At 33.2% G+C, this 24,099-nt stretch overlaps 1 protein-coding gene across 1 annotated transcript in view; it reads right to left on the bottom strand.

Moving 5' to 3' along the window:
* MALRD1 (MAM and LDL receptor class A domain containing 1) overlaps nt 1-24,099 on the bottom strand; it is a 632,630-nt gene that overhangs the window by 368,970 nt on the left and 239,561 nt on the right. The window contains exons 22-24 of the mRNA XM_063101139.1: nt 15,075-15,231; nt 10,889-10,999; nt 6,271-6,484 (exon numbers count right to left, since the gene is read on the bottom strand). Coding sequence (XP_062957209.1) covers nt 6,271-6,484; nt 10,889-10,999; nt 15,075-15,231 — 482 coding nt within the window. The remainder of the gene's footprint in view (nt 1-6,270; nt 6,485-10,888; nt 11,000-15,074; nt 15,232-24,099) is intronic.

The following is a 24,099-nucleotide window of genomic DNA, read 5'->3' as shown; positions in this document are numbered from 1 at the left end:
CAAAATTTAAAATATAGTACTATTTATACACCCTTACAAAATGAAATACCTAGGTGTAAATTTAATATGCATAGGGCTTGTGTGCTGAAAACTACAAAACACTGATGAATTAAATCAACGTTCTAAATAATGGAGAGACATACCATGTTCATGGATTTGAATTCAATATATTTAAAATGTTAATTCTCCCCAAATTGATATATGTGTTTAATGCAATTCTTATCAAAGTTACATGAAAAACTTTTGTAGATATATACTTTTCTAAAATTTACGGGAATGTCAAAGGAGCTAGAATAACTAAAACAATTTTGAAAAGAAGAATAAATTAGGAAGAATCACCCTACCCAATTTCAAGATTTATTATACAGCTTTAGCTATCAAGACTGTGTTGTATTGGTGGAGAAATAGACACTTGGATCAACACAACAGAATAAAGAATTCAGAAGCCGTTTCACACCAGTACAACTAATTTTTGACAAAGTTGCCAAAGCAATCAAATGAAGGGAGGTTAGTCTTGTTAATGGTACTGGAGCAACTGGATAACTATAGGCCAAATTAAAAAAAAAAAAAAAAGAATCTTGACTGAAACCTACACCTTATTCAAAAATTTTAAAAAATGGATCAAAGACTTAAGTTGTAATACTGTACAACTTTTGAAGAAAAGAAAGAAAATCTGGGACCTAAAACTTGGTGAAGTGCTCCTCAACATGATATCAAAAGTATAATTGCCAAAAGGAAAGATCAACAAATTGAATCTCAGCAAAATTAAAAATGTTTACTCTGCAAATAATACTGTTAAGAAAATGAAAATGCAATCTAATTCCTGGGAGAAAATATTTGCTACTCACACATCTGTTAAAAGACTTATATCTATAGTTAAAGAACTCTTGAAACTCAACAGTTAAAAAGAAATCTTAATTAGAAAATGGGCAAAGGACATGAAGAGGTATTTCACCAAAACAAGTATACGGATGGAAAACACACACACACACACAAAATGTTCTGCATCACTAGCTATCAGGCAAGTGCAAATTAAGACCATGATGAGATGTTACTTCACACCCGGAACAGCAAGAGTAAAAATAAAATAGTTCCAATACTGAAACCTCACAAGGTCATGGAGAAACTGGATCTCTCATACATTATTGGTGGTAATGTGAAATCACACAGCTGTTGTGGAAAATAGTACCATGGTATTTACATCCATGCCATGGAATATGACTTAACAACGAATAAATGATTTATTCACCTAACAACTTGAAGGGACCTCAGGGAAATTATGCTGACAGAGAAAAGACAGTCTCAAAAGGTCACATCTTGTATGGTTCTATTTATATAACTTTCTCAAAATGACAAAATACAGAGATAGAAAACAAAGTAGTGGTTCCCCATGGTTAGAGACAGTTGGGAATAAGCAAGATGACAGAGTTATAGCTCAATGGAGATCTTGGTGCAGAGATGAAATATCTCAATTGTGGTGATGATTACATGAATTCACACATGCAATAAAATGCCATAGACAACATACACACAGTGAACCAATGTCAGGTTCCTGGTTTTCGTATCGCACTATAGTTACAGAACCACTGGGGAAGACTACATAAATTCTACACGTGATTTCTCTGTACTGTATTTCTAACTTCCTATGAATTCATAATTATTTCAAAATGAAAAGTAAAAAAATAATACCATTTGCCAGTTATTGTTAGGAATTGATGGTCTAGTGATTTCCTTTGTATTGCCTTATTCTATGAAGTAATAAATAACACATACTTTAAACAAAACTTTCCAAACTGTGTTTCACAGAACAACTGTTCTGTAAGGAGTATATTTGTTAAAAAGGGTTGAGGGGTAAGCAGTTTGGAAAATCCCTATTTATATCAACTTTTTGAAAATTAACAACACACATTACATATCGAACATTTGGAAAACCCTGGTTTATCCCATGAGTGGTCCAGAGAAGCCCCTCATACATCATTTGTTCTTCCCTGTTGACTTCCTGATTTCATAATTTAGAAAATATTATCCTAACACATGTCACTTCAAACACCGTGTTAGGGAGAGCAGGGACCACTGTCGATAATTTTGGAAAGGCAGTGAATGCTTTCTGAGCCCCAGTTGGTCAGCTGCAGCCTGCAATTGTGAATTCCTGAAACTTAGCACAGCTGATCCTTCAGGGGAAGCCTGGCTTATTAACATTACGATACCTGACCTACTTTCTAACATAATCTCCCAAAGAAAACAAAAGCTATTCACAGTTCGTGGTTAATAAAGTCTCTGAAAACACACTGGTTGTTTTCAAGGTGATGATGTATTACTTTTATGAAAGCCAACAGGATTAGGATTTCTATAGGACTAAATTATCTTCCCTTCTACCCTCCAAAAGTACTTTGCACTTATTCTAACTTTTGCTCAAAATGTGAATAATTAAGTACCTAACTCTTTTACTATACAAGGAGCACCACAATTATTCAAGTCATTTCTTGTTTTTGTTTGTTTGTTTCTTTGCTCCAGGACAACTTATATTGGAGGTACCCAATGTTTAACACATAAATAAATGAAAAGGAAATCTGGTACCAATATGTCAGGTAACTTGAGTGTTAATTACACAATGCTTGCCTAGATTTTAAATGATTTTTGACTAAGAATGAAGTAATTACCTAAGTCAGTGGTTTTCAGTACCCAGAATAATAAATATTGGTATAGCATGGCCCACCCACAGGGCACTCTACAGTCAAGTTCATCTTTGCTACAAATGAGCACAAATTCTGATAAGAATATTGAACTGCATATAATAGAGAAGTAATATCTATTTGTGTGTGTGACTGTTTAACACAAAAAAAATATGCTCATGAAGAATATTTTTTTTCTCTATTTCACTTAATGATGTATAACAATGTCTCAAACATTGCCCGACATGAGAGTATAATAACTGCTCAATAAATATGTATTAAATTAATTTGATATTTCTGTTTTCCTATTTCTCTTGAAAATAGAGAAGATTTTTGAAAAATGTATTGGACTATTAATCCTCTCGATCTCGATTGTGTACTATTTCATTAATCTGAACTATTAGCTGATTAGATTCTAACACAAGGTACTTCAAAAGTTCATGGACAGATTCATATTATTTTTCAATTGTCATTTTTCCATTAACTTTTTGAAGTACCCTCCTATAATTGCTTAAGGCAATAAATTTTTCTCTATGTTCTAGCTTAGCGAGATCCCACAGGCTTGGTCATGCATTCTTTTTATTACTTTTTGGCTCAAAACATTTTCTAATTTTATTGTGATAAGGTATGGCTTATTTTTCTCCTAAGCAAAAGGGATTTTCTACACACTGTCTCATGATTGATTTCCAGCCTCATTCAAAAGGCATACTCTATGTCACTTTAATTCATCAAGAATTATTGAAATTTGCTTTAAGTTTGAAAATATAACATTTTTTGTTTTTTTTTTAGTAAATGTTATATAGTGTGTGCTTGAAAAGAATAGGTATCTGCAATTGGTTACATTAATTACTAATGTGTTATTAAGTATTAGTGTGTTACATATGCCCATTAGGTTCAGATTAGTAATTATGTCGATCAAATACCCTACATATTTACTTATCACAGTGCAGAAGTAAATTATTTTTAGAATGCCTGAAATAGTCTGAATTGTTTATCAACAACAAACATGCTAATTAGAAAATATCCAGAAACAAAAAATATGGTTGTTTTGCAAAGGAGCCTCTATCTATATCAATGGCAGAATTATGTTCGAATAAGATTTTAGGTTTCTTAGATACTCAAATAACTTTCGTTGACTATATTATTCAAATTATAAAGCAATAAACAAAATTTCTGTGTTTTTTGGTAGATTTTACTTTCAGAATCTACACTGATCTACAGAAAATAAAAGTAGCATGGACTTTCGTATTACAAGGAATTATTTTCTTCTCCATCAGAGTCAGACTATGCCTTTTTAAAAAGTTGATTTCTTTCATTCTTTCTGCTATCCCCACATGGTGCATTTCTACCTAATCATATTTTAAAAGTTTTCTAAGAGTTATGATATATGTTCAATCTTTACTTAGAATTTTCAAAACAAAACAAAAAAACAAACTCAGTGGAGTCTAAGCCCAAATACTTGATTGGTTGCCTGCCAAATTTCTGAAATCAGTTGCTATGGTGATCCCATTAATTTTGTTCCTATTCTTCTGGGTCTAATTAGAGCATCGAAGTTTACAGCATATGCAAGATAATAACACCACTCACAATTCCTGTAGCAGATTCTAGCATTGCATTAATTAAAACATAATATTTAAGACTTGCAGACCTGGAATACAGTTGAATTTTTTTAAAATAAGCAATATTATGTAAAAAGAAATCATTCTCGTATAATGAGAACCAATGCCAAACTCAGGATTATTCTAACTTTTTTGTTTATTTGTTTATCTTGGAAGATGAAAAAGTTTTTTCCCCCTTTTCAGTATCTGGAACTAATTCAGCTTTCTTGATCTGGTATTATGGATATGAATACACTCACTTAAATTTTAGACAAAGGGATTTGTAGTCAGTTTTCTCAAAAGCACCTTCTGGTACAACTTACTCTCCAAAGGCTTATGATTAATTTTACCTCTCTGTTTCATACAAAAGAACTACCAAGACAGTACATTGTCAATATTTTCTGATCCCCTTAGTATGAGGGGGTCTTTAAAAAATACATGGAAGGATTCGTATTACCTTTTAATTCAATTTTTCCACAAACTTTTTGAAGAACCCTCATATATCAGCATCCTTTCCCAAATACAGATAGAGAATTCCTAGAAATATTCATGACTTTAGAGCCTAAATTTGAAGAGTTCAAGAAAAATTTAGCCAGAAATAAATCGATACTGTAAGTTCTGAAAAATTACAATAAATTAAATCTCTTGGAAAGAGATACATTTGTGACATTGCACATACAATTCAGAAAGCATTATATGTGCTCTACTTAAGTGACAACCTGATAGATTTGTGTGATATTCAAACTAAAATGGCAATAAGAAACTACACAAGCTTTTGATACAGAAGATAACAAAAACGTAGCAAAAATATTCATAAGGTAAAGATAAATATGAATAAGTACAGAATTGAAGATTAGCCAAATCTTTTTGCTTGGTTCAGATATGATAAAAATGGATATTACAAAAAATAATCAACAATTGAGGGAATATGTAGTTATGTGATATAAAAAGGACTTTTACAACTACCTTTTTTTTAATGATTGAGTTTTACACAGACATTGTATCATAAATTAAAGTACTTGAGTTTTCGGACCAACTCCATCAGTCCTAGTTTTATGAGCTCTGACAAAATCTTTACTCTTCTAGGTAGATTCATGTATTGATTGCACTAATAATATCTGTCTCGCTTACTTCTCAAGACTTCTGTGAAGATCAAGTGGAGGTTAGTAAATAAAAAGACTCTGAATGTAAAAAGTTCTGTATAAACATGAGCTCTTACTACAGTTGTTTTTGATATTTCAGGTTTGGTTTCAAGAAGCAAGTAACATCAAACTGTAAAATTCTAGCTCGGAAATTAATAAAAGTAATAGTGTAATAATTTGTCAACCTTCATCTTGACAACTTATATTCACTTCATTTGCAATGAAATGAGGCAACAGTTGGACTGTGTTGCACAATTTTTCAGGCTTACCCAAATGAACACATATGGCCCATTTATCTAAGGATATTTTAATTGGTGCTGTTTATTATGAGGTGGTCTCTTCCAATGAAATAACATAGCTGATATATATTTCCTTTGAGAGATCACATTGTCTATTTTATATATGATCAGGGTATGAATTTTTTTGTTTTTTCACAACTTATCACATCTGATAATTTACACAAAGGAATGACGACCGTCTGTTATGCATCAAAGCATAATGTCTTGCCAACGCCTCATGAACTGACTTTGATGGATGTTTTGCTTGTCTTTTTTCCAAAAAAAAATGTCTTTCATATGGTAAATACTTGTGTCCATTCTGTCTTTAAAGACATCTGTTTTTCAATTATCCAATTTATCTCCAGTTAATTCACATACACAAAAAGCCATGGACTAGTTTTAAATTATGGTTATAAATTATTGAGAGAGAGAAAGGAATTTATTGAAATATTTAAGTTGCCTTTCCTGCCTATGGTACTGAGATATACATATTCTGTATATTTCAACAATGAACGCATCACGTTGCGTAAGGTTGTGGGAGAGAAAGGCAAAAGTAAGGAAACAAAACCTTTTCACTTACTGCAGATGAAAGGACTCTCATCTGAATTATCAGCACAATCATCCACAAAATCACAAAGCTTGTCCTTGGCAATGCAGTGCTTGTTAGCACATGTGAATTCTTCAGCAGTGCACTTTCTGTCTGGGCTAAGTAAAGGGGGACAATCTTGAAAGGAAATATCATCCACTGCTACATCTCCCATGTAACTGACACCACGTTTTGCCCTGAAGACAATCTGGAGGGAAAAAAAATGGGGGAGGGGGAGAAGTTATTTACAGTTGAGCTTTCAATCTAGAAGTCCAAAACTTGGGCAAAAACTAAATATCAAGCATATCTAGCTTGAATCTAATAAAAAATGCCTGTATAAGGAAAGTGACCCAGGAAACTTGAATGTCATCTAAGATTTATGCCATCCTTAGTACGTAAGAATACATGAACAGCAACCTCAGTCTCATGTATAGATTTTTAGGAAATGGGCCCTACAATGTTGGCAGGAGTTTCCAACCCAGCTTGCAACCCAGCCTCTGCCAGCTCTCAGATCCAAAACAAGACCTGCTCATTTCTTAGAGCCTCACCACACATGGAAATAAAAGGTCAATCAGGTGACATAAAGGACCAAGAGAGAGAACATACAAATACATCCTCTATTTTGCTTGATTCTTGCCATTTTTGTGGACCTGTCCACCCCAACTATTTGAAAGCTAAAAGATATCAAGCCTCAATACCATGAGATTTTTTTTTAATTGGCCACATGTTTGATATTGAAGTGCTTTTAATTAATAATATGGTGAAAGGAATCCTCATTTGTCATTTTGTTTGACACAAATTTCCCACTTTTATAGACTTCAGGAGAATCATAAGTGATGAAAAATAACAAAAGGAGTTCCTAAAGTTTTCAGAAATTCCATTGTCAACAAGTGTAACATTACCACTTCTTGGAATAACAATGAACACTTTCACAAAACATAAAAAGTCATATTGTTGCGGATTTCTTTGTAAAATTAATCCACTGTTCTTATTAAATTTCACTGCAGCTAAATATGCACGTCAACATAAGAAATATTCATCTGTTTCAAAGAAAATTTAGAACAATTAGAGATGAGTTAACAAGAAGTACAGATTTACCTTAGTAATTTTATACAAAATCTTTACTGTTATGTATCTCCTGAACACCTTTTAACTAATTCTGAACAATTATTTTGTTTGAAAGAAGTAATTACAATTTTTCCTTAAGATGTGGTATGCCGTTATATCATTGGGTGAATCTTTGTGTTTTCCTCTTAAGATGAGAGGATAGAATGATTGAATCATGCTTGTTACATTATCAAAATTTAAATTTACATAAAAGGAATGGATTATTCTTCATGGCAGATAAGCTGGAAAAATAAATAAATTTGAAAGATAAATAGCTTGGAAGTGATTAGGGCATGGGGGGGGAATCAGCTTTGTATCTCATGAATATTCATAACCAATTTTTAACAAAAGATGAAACTAGGAAGAATATTAAGAATTACAACTTTCTTGCCAGGGAAATTGAGCCCTGGAAAAACATTGACACGCAAAATGAAGATAATACCCTATTATGTGAATAACGTAAACATTTAAATATGTGATGCCATGCTCTGTGAATAAGAAATCATATAACTCAGTGAGTGTTTTACCATTAATTTGTTTATCCGCTGTCCTATAGATAGAATCTCAGTTGCCTGTCATGCCCAAATGACCAAATCATCGTTTACATCTCAATGCTTAATACCATGTTCGTTGGAATTCCATAGACTTTAATATTGAATGTGATAAAATATTCTTAAAAAAAGAGCAACTATGATGCATGTTTTTCAGGTAAAGTCAGAGTTCATTATTTTTGTAAAATATAGGAAACAATATAGCACAGCAGTTGGATGGTAACTTGTGGGAAATCTTGCCTCTGTTTAAAGTCTGTCCTTGCCCTTTTGCATTTACATAACTAGGGCATGTTACCTAACTTCTAAGTAATTCTGAGTTCTAATCTATAAAATGGAGATAACTATAGTTTGTACCTTATAGTGTTATTGTGAAAACTAAATGAATAAATACTTTTTAAATGCATAGAATAGTACTTAGCACTTAGTAACTGTTATGTGTGTGATTGATCTGATTATAAAAATAATTATAATTAAAGGTTTTGTTTAAATTTTGAGTTCCCAAATAAAACTCTATAAACTTCCCAGTGTTGCTTCAGCATACAATTTCTAAAAAATAGTTTATACTTTTACCAAGGGTCAGAGAACTCATCTTTCTGAGGCCAACAAGAATGATATTTTAATAATGGAAGAATCATGAACATTGTACCTGACTCATCACTATATCACCAGTACGTATAGTCGGTGCTCAGTAAGTTTTTACTACAGGAATAAGTGGATTACATGAAACATCAAATGTTCAGAAGCCATTAATATCCAGATTTTAGATTCAAACAACATGGGTTCACTTCTCTTCAATCAAATTTCAGTACAGTTTTCCTCCCTTACTGGTGGGTTTGCTTTTTGTAGTTTCAGTTACCCATCGTCAACCAAGGTCTGAAAATGTTATATGGAAATTTTCAGAAATAAACCATTTCTAAACTTTAATTGTGTGCTGTTGTGAGTAGCATGATGAAATCTCATACTGTCCTATTCTGGCACTCATCCCTTTGTCCAGTGGATCCACACTGTCTACACTGCCCATCCATGGAGTCACTTACTAGTAGCTGTCTCAGTTATCAGATTGATTGTCCCAGCATCACAGTACTTGTGTTCAAGGAACCCTGATTTTACTTCATAATGGCCCCTAAACGTAAGAGTAGTGATGCTGACAATTTGGATATGTCAAAGAGAAGCCATAAAGTGCTTCCTTTAAGTGAAAAGGTGAAATTTTTTGACTTAATAAGGAAAGAAAAAGCACATGCTGAGATTGCTGAGATCTACGGTAAAAACAAATTGCCCAGCCATGCAATTGTGAAGAAGGAAGGAGAAACTCATGCTAGTTTTGCTGCTGCACCTCAAACTGCAAAAGTTATGGCCACAATGTGTGGTAAGTGCTTAGTTAAGATGAGAAAGGCATTAAAACTGCAGGTCAAGGACAGGAACAGAAATGTGTTCTGATTGACAGCAAGAATGTTCAGAACTACCTACGGTTTTGGGCAGCCACTGGGAGTCATGGAACATAGCCCCATGGATAAGAGGGATTACTGTATGTCAAAAATTAGAATTTCAGAAAGGCTATATTAATAATGTATTCCTCTTGCTAAAATCCCCCTTAATGTTATTTTGAACATGATTTTAGTATACAAATATTTTGTGTGCACAGAGCCAGTTAAGAATTCATTGCCTGGGGTAGGAGCCTATGTCTGGCAGCAGCAGAACCTTCTACAGGTTCTTTGTGAGGATTCTCCTTGCCTCATTTTAAAGACCTCAGTGGTTAAACAGTTGGAATCCTTCTAATAATACATTTCACATTGTGAAAGACTACTAAAATGTTGTCCAGTATTTACTTCTTCAGGTTGGACTTACTTCTTAATCATATCCTAAATTTTTTACAAATGATCCATAAGAAAACTGGATTCCAGTGAAAAGCTAAAAATATATGGGATATATTACACTTATCATTCTGAGAGTTTGGGCGTAATGCTGTACCAATGCTTTTATACAGCTGTATCCAGCTGTGCTTCCACTGGAGTAGAGAGCGGCTGATCTTTCAGAGAAAGCATGTGATCATCGATATGTTTATTCAACATTCACAGCCGACTTGGCTACCCCTGCTGCACATATAGAAGAGTGTGAATGAAGTATTTAGCAAGGATCCCATCCCTTCTACCTAGAGAGAAATGGTTCCAAATTCATGGAATTAAATCCCAGGAGTTAAGACTAAGAAGGAAATGTTCTGCTACGTAAATAACTCCGGGTTCTCACTCTGCTTAACTAAATTTTAACAAATCTTAATAACTAAGCCTTATCATCCAAGACAATTCCAATAAAACCACAGCCCATGAAGCTCTTGCTTTCTTGATAATCCATAAAAAATAAAATCCATGCCAAATATTTTAGCATGTAATTATTTTCAGTTTAAACATTTTAATCAATATACTACTTGTAGTTTTCTTTAACTATTAGATATGCATAGGTCTTATTCTCTTAACGTGACTGTAATCTACATGAAAATGAATACACCATCACATGATATTTTGCCTCCCTCAAATATTTTTGAATTGTCATTTTATTACCTATTATAAGGTTCAACAATATAGTGTTCTTTCAGAAGACTGTCTTTTAAACCAAGTTTAGAATAATTTAATTACTCTGCAATCTCTAAGAATACATTTGCAAAATAGAAGGAGGTGTTCCTTACATGTGGGAAGCTGATTGGAGAGTGAAGGAAGGTTGTCATTCAAATTAAATGTGCTTAGAAGTATGATTACCTAATTGGGAGAAATTAGGACACTCTGGAATTATAAGCTCCTCATGGAAAATGTCAATATGAAGTGTTAAGTGCCATGTCTGTGCATTCCCACAACACATCAAAGACAAGACAGGGAAACAAGACTATGATTGGAGAGAATAAATTAGGGTAAAAGGAAAAAAATTCCATAAGACTCCTTCATCACATTACTTGGATTACATACCTGTGTGTGTTCATGAATGCCTAAAAATACTTCTACTCTCTTCCACTGTGTGCCTTGCTGTCCAGTTTGAGCCCACAATTTAGAAGTAACGTTGCCTTTCTTGGTGAGTACCTGCAGACATAAATCAAGCAAAAGGTGTTGAAATATTTGTCTTGATAAATTTTAAACATGTAGAATTTTCCCAAGGATTTTTAAAAACTTTAATACTAACATGACATCCCTAAGAGAAGAGCTGAGTCATTTTTCATTAGATGTCTTTGTTTTGTACTATGAAGGTACAGTATTCTACCCATAGAGTACCTTGCAAGCTTGGTTCAGTAAAGGTGTGCATGAATATCTGTCAGTTAGGTCCTAAGGTATCTGGGAACCATTTAATTAAAAACTCAACTAAATTGGCTATTTAAAAATCTGGCAGCAGTTAACAATTGATATTTTATGTATTAAATAATATTTCATGTGGTTGAATAAAAAACTATGGAATTACTTTCTAAGATAGTGTTTTGAAAATGGTCTTTCTCATCTGATGGTTTCAGTGGATAAGTAATGTTGCAATTTGAGGCCATCTAATTGTACCAGTACAGATGGGTAATACAAGTGGACTGTGCCAGTAAGAGCTCCCTGCCCAACAGCCTTGCCATAAACAAATTGTCATCAGCACTGTATCCTCACTCTAAAGGAGAATACAGATTTGTTTCCACAGACTATCATGTCTCTTCTATTAGAATGATGCAAAAAAAGCCATGAAGACAGGAACTGATGATAATCAAGAAGAGAAGGATAATTACACATTTTAAAATAACTGACATGGATGATTAATTTTATTTCACAATATTATTTTTAAAAATTACAATTTATACATCCAAAATTATTCATAAAAACTGTGAAGGTCTGAACTGTTAAAAGTGAAGATAATTTATCATGGTTTCATTATCTTTTTTTTTAATTAAATTCATTTTTTTAAAACAAAATAGAGTTTCCAAGAGTCATAGAAAAAGTAATATGTTGCTAGCAAAAATATCCTCAAACTCTTGGTCTACAAAATTTAAGTTAATTTGGCATACTACCAAAGTCAAGAAAATATAATTTCTAACCATTTATAAAAATCATTTTTGAAAGATATTGAAAAGAATGTACAGAAAATAAATCTACTTTGTATGCATCTCACACTATATACAAATTACTAAGGAAAAATGTGCTCAATTAACATATTAATGCAACATTTAATGTTATTTTATTCATTCACACCCAAAAATGAGGATCATATATCATTATTTTAATTATTTGATGATTACTCACAAAATTTTAATACTGCTTTCTAATTTTTCATCTATTAATACTAAATCTCATTCTGAAAAAACAAAAGCATATTTTAGATCATTAATCTCAGCCACAAAATATGCCAGGCAAATGAGTCTTATTTTACTTGTGAAAACCCTGAAGTAAGTTGTAGTAATTGTTTTGTCTAAAACTATTTTTTTAAACTCAATGTAAACCAACTAATACATTTTAAATTTTAAATTCAATCCATTAGATTATTTGGATGCTTTCAGGTTATTAAACACACACATGCATATATACACAAAAATATATGTTTAAACTGTTTTGGTAAGAATTCTCACCTATCATAAAAAAGGACAGTTCTTCCAAAATTGGTGTATAAGTTTAACGTATTTCCAATAAAAAGTGAACAGTACTTTTGAAAGAAACGATGTTTATCTAAAATTTATTTAACACAGCCACAGCTAGGCAAGCTGCTGCCACTGCTGGGGTCCTGAGGCATGGAGCTGGGGAAGCTGAATCCAGCCGCAACCAGGTAAAGAGTACACCAAAAACACAATTTTCATGCAGGTAGCCCACCATAGCCACTGCAACTGCCACTGCTGATGCAAAAGCAGCTAGTTTCTATAGCAGCGTCACAGCCACCATGTAGATGGCACACCAGACTCTCAACTGCATGACACAAGGAGAGGAACAAGTGAAGACCAAAAGAAGAAAAAAAAAAAAAAGAAAGAACAGTTCCTCTCTCTCCACAAAGCACACTCCAGAGAAATAGAAGAAGTATCTGATTTATGAAAATAGGGGAGGACTTGATCACACCTGTCTTAGTACTGGGCAGATCATCTGGGCAACAAACCAACAGAGGAACAGTTAATCAGTCAGATGGAGAGAACAAATTTTTGGTCATTAGAGAGAGGGGAAGGGAAGAGGAAAGAGGTCAAGAGGCAGGGGGAAGGGGAGAGATTGGATAAGAAGCATAAAGAATAAGTATGATCTGTAAAATGGATATGCTAATAAAAATAAAATAATAAATAAATATATGGCAATGTATGCCATATAAATAAATCAATCAATAAATAAAATTTGTTTAGAAAAATAAAAAAGAATAGCCAGGAAAATTCTAGTATAAAATAGTAAAGTTGCAATCAAACTATTGGGAAAGAAATAGTCAAGCAGCTGGCCTACAGTCTGTTCTTCTCTCTTTATTGGGGAAAATAAGGCAGATAATTCAAGTTTAATCTTGTTGCAAATATGCTAAACACAGACTTCTTGGCAAAAAAAACTAACGGTACTCTAGCAAGATAGCTCTGGTCTAAAACTGCTCTTGGTAAACAGTTTTGGAATTTGTGAATTTATTCCTCAGATGTGGATTCCTGGAAAATAACACATAAGCTATGAAACTGAGTATAAATGGAGATGCTCCAAGACTGAGTTGGCCTCACCTGTGTAAATGATGTGTCCACGCACCTCACTTATGAAGCTTACATATTACTCTCTACCAGGGAATGTCCAGTATGTGCAGACAAGACTTGGAGGTTTACATTAATATTCTCAAGCCTATGTTTTGCCTGTATATCCTGTTCTTCCAATAAACAAGCAAACAAAAAAAAAAAAAAACGGGACTTCTGGAAAAATAGTTAATTCCAGAGATTTGAATGGACAGGATAAAAATAAGATGAACTCATTGTCCAGAAAGGCAGAAAATGCTCAAAGAATGATGGGATTTGTTAAAGAGACATAGAGGTCAGTTTAAAGGTCCTCTTATAATCAAATCTTAGATAATCTGAAAACTAAATAAATAACAGTAATGGATTATAATATATTAAATAAAATAAGAACTCATGAATCCACACTGACAAAAAACAGTAAGTGGACAAATAAATAGATAGTTGACAATAATTTTCTTAGCAATAGAAAGCCAACCTACAAATGTAGTCAGAATATGGAGTTAGGAAATTATAATTAGGCAATTATCATAGGAAAATTTATTCAGGTAAAAAATTCTAATGGAGGCATACACTGGTGGGTAAAATTGAATTGAGATCAGGATTTTACATAGCCTTAAAATATCTCTAAAATATCTCTTCACAAAATATTTATTGATAACAAAGAGAACAGAAATAATGGCACTAATAGACATCATTACCCAATGGGATCAATAAAAACAACACAATATTGGTGATATTATGGCAAAAAAAATGCTTAACACTGAACAAATTCATACTGGGGGGTATTCTACAAAATGACTTGGCTATAATCTTTTAAAATACCAATGTCATAAAAGTCTATGGAAAATTAAGGAATTATTCTAGTTTAAAAGGCCCTAGAAAGAAATAACAGTGCAATGTGTGATTCTTTATTGGATTTTTTTGCTGTAAGAGACATTACCGGGACAATTGGCAAAAACAAAAAAAAATAGCTTCTCTGAGTTAAGAGTATATTGGAGTTGTCTGTGATACTCTTGCAACATATCATGAGTTTGAAATAATTTAATTCTGTCTCTGTCTCCCTTTTTTTTTTTTAACAAAGATTTTACAAAGAAACAATTTGAAAAAGACTACTAGAGAATGTAGCACTACTGCCATCAAAGAAAACAAGAATTCATATCCAAATATGGCCAAAGTGTATATACTCAGAACATTGATACTGAAACCTACACGATATGTTTGAAGTGTAAAATAGTGTTACAAAGAAGCTGTAAACTCAGAACAGAGATGATAGTCATAAACTAAATAGAAAAATATTTACCTAGTAACCACTCATATCAATCATACCTATAAGAAACTAGTGAAGTGTTGGTAGTTGTTCATCTTCATTTATTAATGGATTATATTTTAATGATGCTAAATTATGCAGTATGAATTTTTTCAGAGAAAACTCAGAAAATGTGATGCTGCCTAAGCAGTACCTGGAGTGAACCAACTGTGGCACCATTCATGTGAGTCCAGAACACCAAGGTACAGTGTGGTCCCGTGAGTGAAATGACAGGAGTCAGGATGTCAACCATGTCACCAAACTTCCCATATGAACTATCAGCATACAGGTACCAGCCATCTGTGGTATTTCTAAAGAAAAATAAATAAAATATTTTATTTATCAGATAAAAAAAGAAAATTGCAAAACATAACATAGTTTGTATTGACTATATTTTACTGCTCTATAATTTTTCCTAAAAGTATAATGTTTTATGCATAATTATGGTCCATAACCTTCATAAGAAATAATTCTTCTACCATTTTGATTTTGAATCTATGGCCTTGTAGTGATATCAGTTGGTACAATGTATGTAAGTTATAGCAAAGATTGAAATAACTAAATCTGTAATAACTTGGTTGATTTTTTTACAGTGATACTAACAATACTCTGATCAGCTTTTTAGATCTTATTTTCATATGGGTAAAGTAAGGACCTGAAGCATGGACTACCTTTAGAAGAAGCATAAAAAGAAGAAAAATATATAAGTAACTAGAGCATGAAAAACAAAAAGGAAACTGGTCTGGGGTTCAGCTCATAGGTCTAAAAGGCTTTTGGTTCAAATGTATTCTCTTTATCTTAATTTAGTTCAGTTTCACCTCTTTTTGAAGCATTAAATAAAGTGATTCCTCACTATTTGGGCATTCTGGTACTCTTTTTTTAAAAAAAAATTGATTTCTTGCTATTTTCAAATCTAAGTATAACTACTAGATACTACGGAGTGTAAGCTTGCTACTTACTAAAACCATTTTATTTTGAATATTTTATCTTTTTTTTTTGACAAAAGAAATGTGAAAAATCAATAGCAAATAGATGGAGAGACAGAAGAGTTCATTCAGTCACCACGTATTTATTGAATGTTCAGTCTTTCCAGTCTTGCCAGTGGCTGTCCAATGCACTGGGAATATAATTATCTGCAAAAGACACAACAGAGTTTGGCCTCTGTCCTCATTATTTATTAGGTGGGCAACTTTAGGCAGATTATTTAACTTCTCTGAATACATCAATTGCTTCATTTTATTAAATGGGATAGTACTGTGTATGGCTTTAATAAAAATTCGAAATAAAATATGTGGAATATCTAACACAGTACCTGGCCCATTTTATATATTAAACAAGTGGTAGTTGTAATTTATAGCTATGTTTATGTCATTTGGTGTTACTGATGAAATAAGAACTTCAGTGCCCTGCAAACCACATGAGTATAAGTTAAGATAGCTTTTAAGAGGCAGGATTGTATTTGTCTGAATTATGTCTTGATGAAAAAGCACTTTCAGCTTTGTTCCTTATATGTGTAATATCCCAGTATTCTAGGGATACTAAGAGCAAAGATGCACATACTTTTACATTCAGGTATATAGAAGCAACTGTAAGAACAGCCAAGACAAAAAGAACATGCAGATTTCTATATGTGTATGATTTATTTAATGTTCGAATCTCTCTTTAAGGAAATGTCAGGATTATTGTAAGTTTATAATACATAAAATTATTTCAGCATATATGAATGTCCTCAGTGAAATCGGGTTCTCCTTCTGAAATATAGCTTAAGTTGCCCATTCCTCTCCAATTTTAACGCCACCACCTAAGTCAAACTCGTGTTATCTCTTGCCTGGGAATAATAAGCCTCCTAACTGGTCTTCCACTTCTACTGTCCACTTAGTTTATTATTGCCACACCAATTAGAGCAATCTTTTAAAAATGGATGGATTATATTATGTCCCCAAATTCACTTCTTAAAACTTGCTAAAAGCTTAATAGACTTAGGCTGCAATAATGATATTTAATGTGCCATACAAATCTTTATATAACCTTGCCTCTTCCTCCCATTGGGAATGGTAGTTGGGAAGAGACGGGTCCAGTCAGCTCTCCTGAACCAGCACAATCTGACTCCAGCACAACACTGTGTTGTGAATTGTATGACAGTATTTTAAATACATCAGTTCTTCACAAATAGATTGTGTTGGAATTTAAATGAAATTTCAACACAATCCCAATCGATTTTATTTTTCGGAAATTAGCCAACTAATCCCAAACTCCAGACAGAAATATAAAGAGACAGGAGTAGCCAATCTTGTCATGAAGAAGAAAAAAGTTGGTGGTCTTAATCAGATATCAAGACTCATTATAAAGATGCAGTAATTAAGTGCTATGGTCTGAAAGTTTATATCACCCCAAAATTCATATGCTGAAATCCTAAATACCAAGGTGATGGTAAGAGGATATATAGCCATTTGGGAGGTAATGAAGTCACCTTAATGGGATCAGTCCTCATAAAAGAGACCCCAGAAAGCTAGTTAGCCTCTTCCACGATATAAAGACAAGTATGCAGAGAGAAGGCACCATCAATGAACAAGGAAACAGACCCTCACCAGGCTCTGAGTCTCCCAGTACCTCGATTTTGGACTTCCAAGCCATCAGAATTGTGAGAAATAAATTGTTGTTGTTTGTAAGCCACCGAGTCTACGGTATCTTGTTATAGCAGCCTGAGCGGACTAACACCTTAAGACAGAGTGGTATTGAAACAAGAACAAATAGTCCAGAGAACTGGAAGAAAGAGTCTTGAAACAGATCCCTATAAAAGACTGCTTTTCTTTCCAGAAAGTTCATGGATTCATATTATCTTTCAATTCTATTTTTTCTGTAAACTCAAATATTTACACATCTGACTTATGAAAAATTTGGCTATTCAGAGCAGTGACAATCTTTTCAGTAAATGAACTGAGGAGAAAAAAATGAAACTTGACCTACGTTTCACAGCATTCAAAAATAATAAATTCCAGGAAGACTGTACCTGGAATGTGGAAGGCAAAACGAGCTTGTATGAGATAACATAACAATACCTTTATGATGTGGGAGTAAGAAAGTGTTTTTAAAAGTGTATAAAAATCACTAACCATAAAGGGAAATACTGAAAAATGAGAATGCATTTATATGAAGGATTTCTGTTTATCATAGATACCACTATGACGATTAGAAGACCAACCAGTGAATGGGAGAAAACATTTGTATCACATTTAGTGAACGTAATTTTCATTGACTGCCTACTATATACATGCATTATGTCAGATGTTCAACAGTACATTTTTTGTACTGTGTATGTTGTTATACATACATATTATGTAACTACATACATACAAGCAAGAACTGGATAAAATATCCCAAGACGTTAACATGTTTATCTCTGTATTTAGGAGCTATGTCTCTTCTGTCTTCTGCACAGTGTCTGGTGCATGGACAGTAGACCCTCAAATAAAATAAAAGCTAAAATAAAAAAGCTAAAATACCCTCAAGCTAAAATTAAAAAGTGAGTTTAAAATTAGTAAAGCATAAGTGTAAATAAAAAGACCAAGAGAGTCACAGAAATTATAGACGCAGACGAAATTATATATAAGATCTGGTAATTGTTCCAAGGGGGGCAAAAAAAATGCAAAATAGAAAAAACAGAACAAGTAAATAGATCTGGAGACTACGGATGAATTAAGCAACTAAAGGTCACAGTTTTGATAATGATAAAAGCACCTAGACAATGGTTCTTCAAATAAAGATCCCTATATTAATATCCCAGAAACTACACAAACAAAAAAACAATAATGCTTAACTTCCCCCATCCAATATAATTCTAGAAAATTCAGTCACAAAGACAAATATAAAATAAATTATGGAAACAATTCTCTGAAATTACATATTCCTGAAATACTGCTTTGCCTGCAAGGAAAAGCAAAAAGGGAGATATGGCAGGAGATCAATTTGAAAAACACAAATAACAAAATTACATTTGTGTTTGTATTTCAAACTGTGAACACAGCACCAGTATAGCAGTAGATCATTTGGTCAACAGTCTTACAGGCATTAATTGGGGGCACATGATGAATGTATGACTCCTAATGGAAAAATGAAGAATTACATAAACACTTGCCTGCATCTGGGATGAAATTATTCAAACATGTACCAGCAAAGGAAATCAGCTCCTCTCCCGGCATGAGTGCAGCAGCAATAATGACCACAGCTAACAGGGCAGTCATCCATAAAATATCAGCATCTCTCTATCAACCTTCAAATTATCTTTTCTCATACAGAGTAGGAAGTAGGATGTTTTATAGAAACATATCTTTTTCTAATAAATCATATCATAAACCACATGGTAGTAAAAGTTTCAGAATATTGTGTTATACTTTCTGGTGTTGTAAAAGGAAAGATGCAAGGTGATGATGTACAAGTCACTTAAAAAGGCATTATAAAAAGGGATCTGATTTATAGTTCATGCTATTAAAAAAAAATCTCCTAGGTCTCATAGGATAATCAGTGTCTAAAGTCTTACTATTTGCAGATTAAGTAATTAAAATGCTGACTGTGATTTTTCCTTAGTTGAGAATTTCCTGGGTAGTCACTCTTTATTAAATTAGTAAGAAAAAAATACCCTTGCATGTATGAATGAAAATATTTTTGTATAAGGCCAATTAACCTTTGGGTATGTATGTATACAGTATAAGGTACATATTCTCCAGGCTCATTCTTTGGGTTAAGGTCTGCCCTTTGATTCATTGTGATACCGTAGGCTATTTTGACATACCTGGAAGGATTTGATCTACTAAAAGCTCTCAAGAACTTAACTAGCTTAACAAGTACCAGAAAATATGAAGAATTTGCTATGGTCTTAATGTCCATGTCCCTCAAAATCCATACGTTAAAATCCTAATCCCCAACGTGACAGTATTAAGGGGTGGAGTTTGGGGAAGTTGATTAGGTCATGAGGGGGGAGGCTCATGAACGGGATCAGGGCCGTTACAAAAGAGGTTCCTGAAAACTAGCTCAGCTCTTCCACCAGGTGAAACCCAGGTAGAAGGTGCCATCTAGGAAACAAAGTGCTCACCAGACACTGAGTCTGTCTGTGTCTTGATCTTAGACTCCACAACCTCCAGAACTGTGAGAAATAAATGTTGTTTATAAGTCGCTCAGTTCACAGTATTTTGTTAGAGCAGCCAGAATGGACGGAGAAAGAGTTGGATAGTATTAGTCACCTAACAGTATCCATAGTGTTATCCTTGCAGCTGTAGAAGGCCACCCCTGGTGGTGTGAACCCCCAGCACCAACTCCAATGTGTCTGATGAACAAACTTCCTGACCTACCATCTTCTGGAGTGAGTAGTAGGCTTTATAAGAGAGCCAGACCAATCAGAGTTTTTGTGTGGAATTTTAAAATATAAATTAGGAGAAAAGGAACATTCCTTATCGGGTGTCAGATCTCCTTAACGGCTGACTCCCCAAGGTTTGGAATCAGCTCTGTCTGACTGCAAAGATCTACCCATACCCTGTACACTCTGCCATAGTATTCCAGAAGAGGCAAAAAATAAATAAAAAGCAAACTTTTAAAAAGGCTTTTATTTGACCTTAATGGTACTTCCTAAAGCATACATCTTTCCTATCATCCTGCCTAGAAATTTTCAATACATCTTTACTGACTCAAAGTGTGGTTCTTTAACTAAATTGTATGATATTGGTCTACAAGTAAATAAAAAGTTTCACTAGAATATGCATCCATTTGCTAAACACCTGTCCAGATCAGCTAACATTGTTGTTCTCGTTTCAAGACTTTCTTCGTGAAGGAAACAATGAATTAATTAATTCACATTCTGGTGAAAGCTCCTTATCTTGTCATACTTGTAACTGCTATTAACAGACTGGTGCTTCATGTTGCACTGATTTATAACTGGGGTCAGAGAATTTTTTCTCTGTATAGGTCCAGACAGGAAATACTATAGATTATGAGGGCCATAAGGTCTTTGTTACAGCTATCCAACTCTGTGTTTGTAGCACAGAAGTAGCCATGGACGATAGTTAAATAAATGGTCTTAGCCAAGTTCCAATAAAATCATATTTACAAAAACAGTCAACAGAACAGATTTGACTGTAGTTTGTCATCTCTGTTCTACGGATAAAGACTCTCAATGCATCATGATCTGAGGAATAACTTTCTATATCAATATCTGTCTTTAATTTTCATATATTGGTTTACCTGGACACCCAGGTATACCCATTTCATGGGTTCATGCAATTACTTAAATACATTATGTACTTTTTTTTTCTATGTGCCTCTCATATTGATCTTTCCTCTGGACAAACGTATAACATCTGCTATTGGTTCTCCCTCTATAATACCTTAATTCATCTTCCACAACATACCTCAAATATATTCTCATATTCAAGCCTTTTTAAATTCCTAGGCTCAGAATTTCCAGACTCAGAATTCCTTGATTTAAAATTACTCCCTTACCTAAAAATTTTACAATATCTTCTACACAACTTTTAAAAAAACATTTTTCATAATAGATTTTAATTCATTGACTATGTAGCTGTATGTCCCACTAGATTATAAACACATCAAGGCACAAATTTTAATTCTTTATTGTCTCTAGAGCATATAGAAATAATCCAATTGCTACTCAATAAATATTTGCTGTATTTGTTCCTAAATAAAAGTGGTAGAGAATTCTTGCTTTTCTATACAAAATTCTCCTTTACAAATATAAGGCTTCTTGATTTTGAAAATGGACTTACAATTTTAGCCAAGTGCTATTGAATTTTTCTTTCCTAGCCTCATGAAATTAAAATGAACATTTTGTTCATTTTAAAACATTTGTTAAAATTTTGTATAATCACCTGGGGGTTTTACTAACTAAAAATTCAATAACAAAGGTATCAGGGCCAACTGTTAAGTAGGAGCATACACAGTTCTTGTTTCAATATTGCATGACATCCAATACAGCAACACTTTACGAGGGAAGAATAAACACATTCAAGACAAATGAACAAACAAAAACTTATAAATAAAAAAACCTAAGAAATTACATGATGTGTTATATATTTTATCTCCTTATTCCAAATATGATTTTAAAAGTCTCACTAAAGTAAGTATAATCTTTGTAAAATAGATTTTAGGATCCTAAAACACTGGCATCTGAGATGGATAAAGTAAAAAAAAAAAAAATAGAGGCTTTTAGATCAGTCTTTAAGTTAGGAAGCCTTTAACTTAAGGAGTAAAAATAATAGTTGATCAGTAAATATTTCCAACAAACCTGAGAAGATAGGATTATAATCATGACTATTTTCTAAATGAGATAACTAAAATGAAATGATTTGCCATTGGTCATTCCCATGGTGAGTGCTGAGTCCAAGATCTGGACTTAGATCTGTCTGCCTGTTTCATGCGTGTGTGCACATGTGCGCATGTGCATGTGTGTGCTTTCTTCTCTTTTTTTATTGAAATATAATTGATTATACATATTTGTGCAGTACAGAGTTGACTTTCAATACCTGTGTACAATATGTGATGATCAAATCAAGATAATTAGTATATTCATCATTACAAAACATCATTCTTTCTGTCCATTCGACTGGATAAGGAAATGTGGTATATACACACAATGCCCATGTATTATACCCTAAACCACATGTCCTCTAAGCATTTGCCTGAACTAGCAGCATCAGCATCACCAGGGAACTTATTAAAATGCCAGTACTGGGGCCCTATCTTAGACTTACTCAATGAGGAACTCTGGGGTTATGGCTCAGCAACCTATTTAACAAACTCTAGTTTATTTTGGTGCATGTGAAATTTGAGAACCACTGCTCCAAACCAGTACACTAACAGTTAAAATAGTATTTACAATTCCAGGTTGCTAAATCAAGATGCTAATCCAAAAGGAATAGCTAGAAAAACATACATTTAAGATTTATTCTTCTCCTTAAAATGAACACTCTGGGAGAAATAACTATAACATTGAAGAATTTTTTGATACTCATTTTTACAACATTTCATTTTCTATTACATACTGTGTGGAAAATAGGTCCTCTGTTCTACCAAAAAAAAAAAAAGAAAGAAAGAAAGAAAAAGAAAAAGAAAAACAAAAATATGGTTGGGTGAGATGGGATTGTAATTTCTCAGTCAAATATATTTGAAAAACACAGAATTGCAGCCATACACAACTCCAGGAGTACCAGTTACACACACATGCGTGCATAAAAAAACAAAGAATTTGATGTAACTATTCCTTCTGAAGTTGTATAACCAATTGTCCATTATACTCTGTTTTGAATAATCATACAAACTTTTTTTTACAAACTTTAAAAATTTGCAAAAGGTTTGGGAAGTACTAAAGTAAACAAAATAATTAGTCCTTTTTGAAAAATATTTAGCACATTTCCAATGTATTTGAACAAAAAAAGATGTGCTTGGCACATGCTAAACACTCAAATATTTGTCAAATGAGTGAATGAAATAAAATCAATAACTTGTTTTTCAGAATTGCTAGGATAAGTAATATCTTCTAATAAAAACTTTTTGACCTAGTTTTCAAAACACACAGTAATTTGAATCCTTGAGTTAGATTTGCAGAGAGAGAGAACATTCTATGGGCTACAAAGTGGAATGAGGGGAAAAGGGGGAGGGGGAGGGAGGTTGGGGATAATTGAGTAGGGGACATGGGATACAAATGCAATTTGTGGTAATGGGTATATAGCCAGTATGAATCTGGTCCCCACATCATGGGCACGAGGGCTGACAATCAGCTTTGTATCATGAATATCCATAACCAATTTTTTTAAAAAAGAAAATAATAAATAGAGTAAAATATTTTTTTTAACTAAAATAAAAACCTTCATGGTTATTAGCAATGACTCTAGACAATTTCAGCATTTATTAACATTATTGTAAATCAAAACTGTTTGTCAAATTCTAGTTTCTGCTTAAAATATAAAAAGCTGGAAAAGACTTCATTTCTACCCATAAAGAAGAGATAAGAAAACACTTGATAACTGTAGTGGATTGAATTATATCTCCCCAAAACTCACTAAAGCTTAATTGTGTCCCTCCAGTTTTATGTATTAGAAACTTAGCCCCCACTGTGACTGGTAAGAGCATGGGAAATCCTATAATGGTAACTGAAAGGTGGAGCCTTGAAGAGG

The sequence above is a fragment of the Cynocephalus volans genome, chromosome 6, assembly GCF_027409185.1.
Source record: "Cynocephalus volans isolate mCynVol1 chromosome 6, mCynVol1.pri, whole genome shotgun sequence".
NCBI lineage: Eukaryota > Metazoa > Chordata > Mammalia > Dermoptera > Cynocephalidae > Cynocephalus > Cynocephalus volans.
The sequence above is the reverse complement of the archived record's forward strand: the minus strand, read 5'-3'. Positions and strand labels throughout refer to the sequence as shown.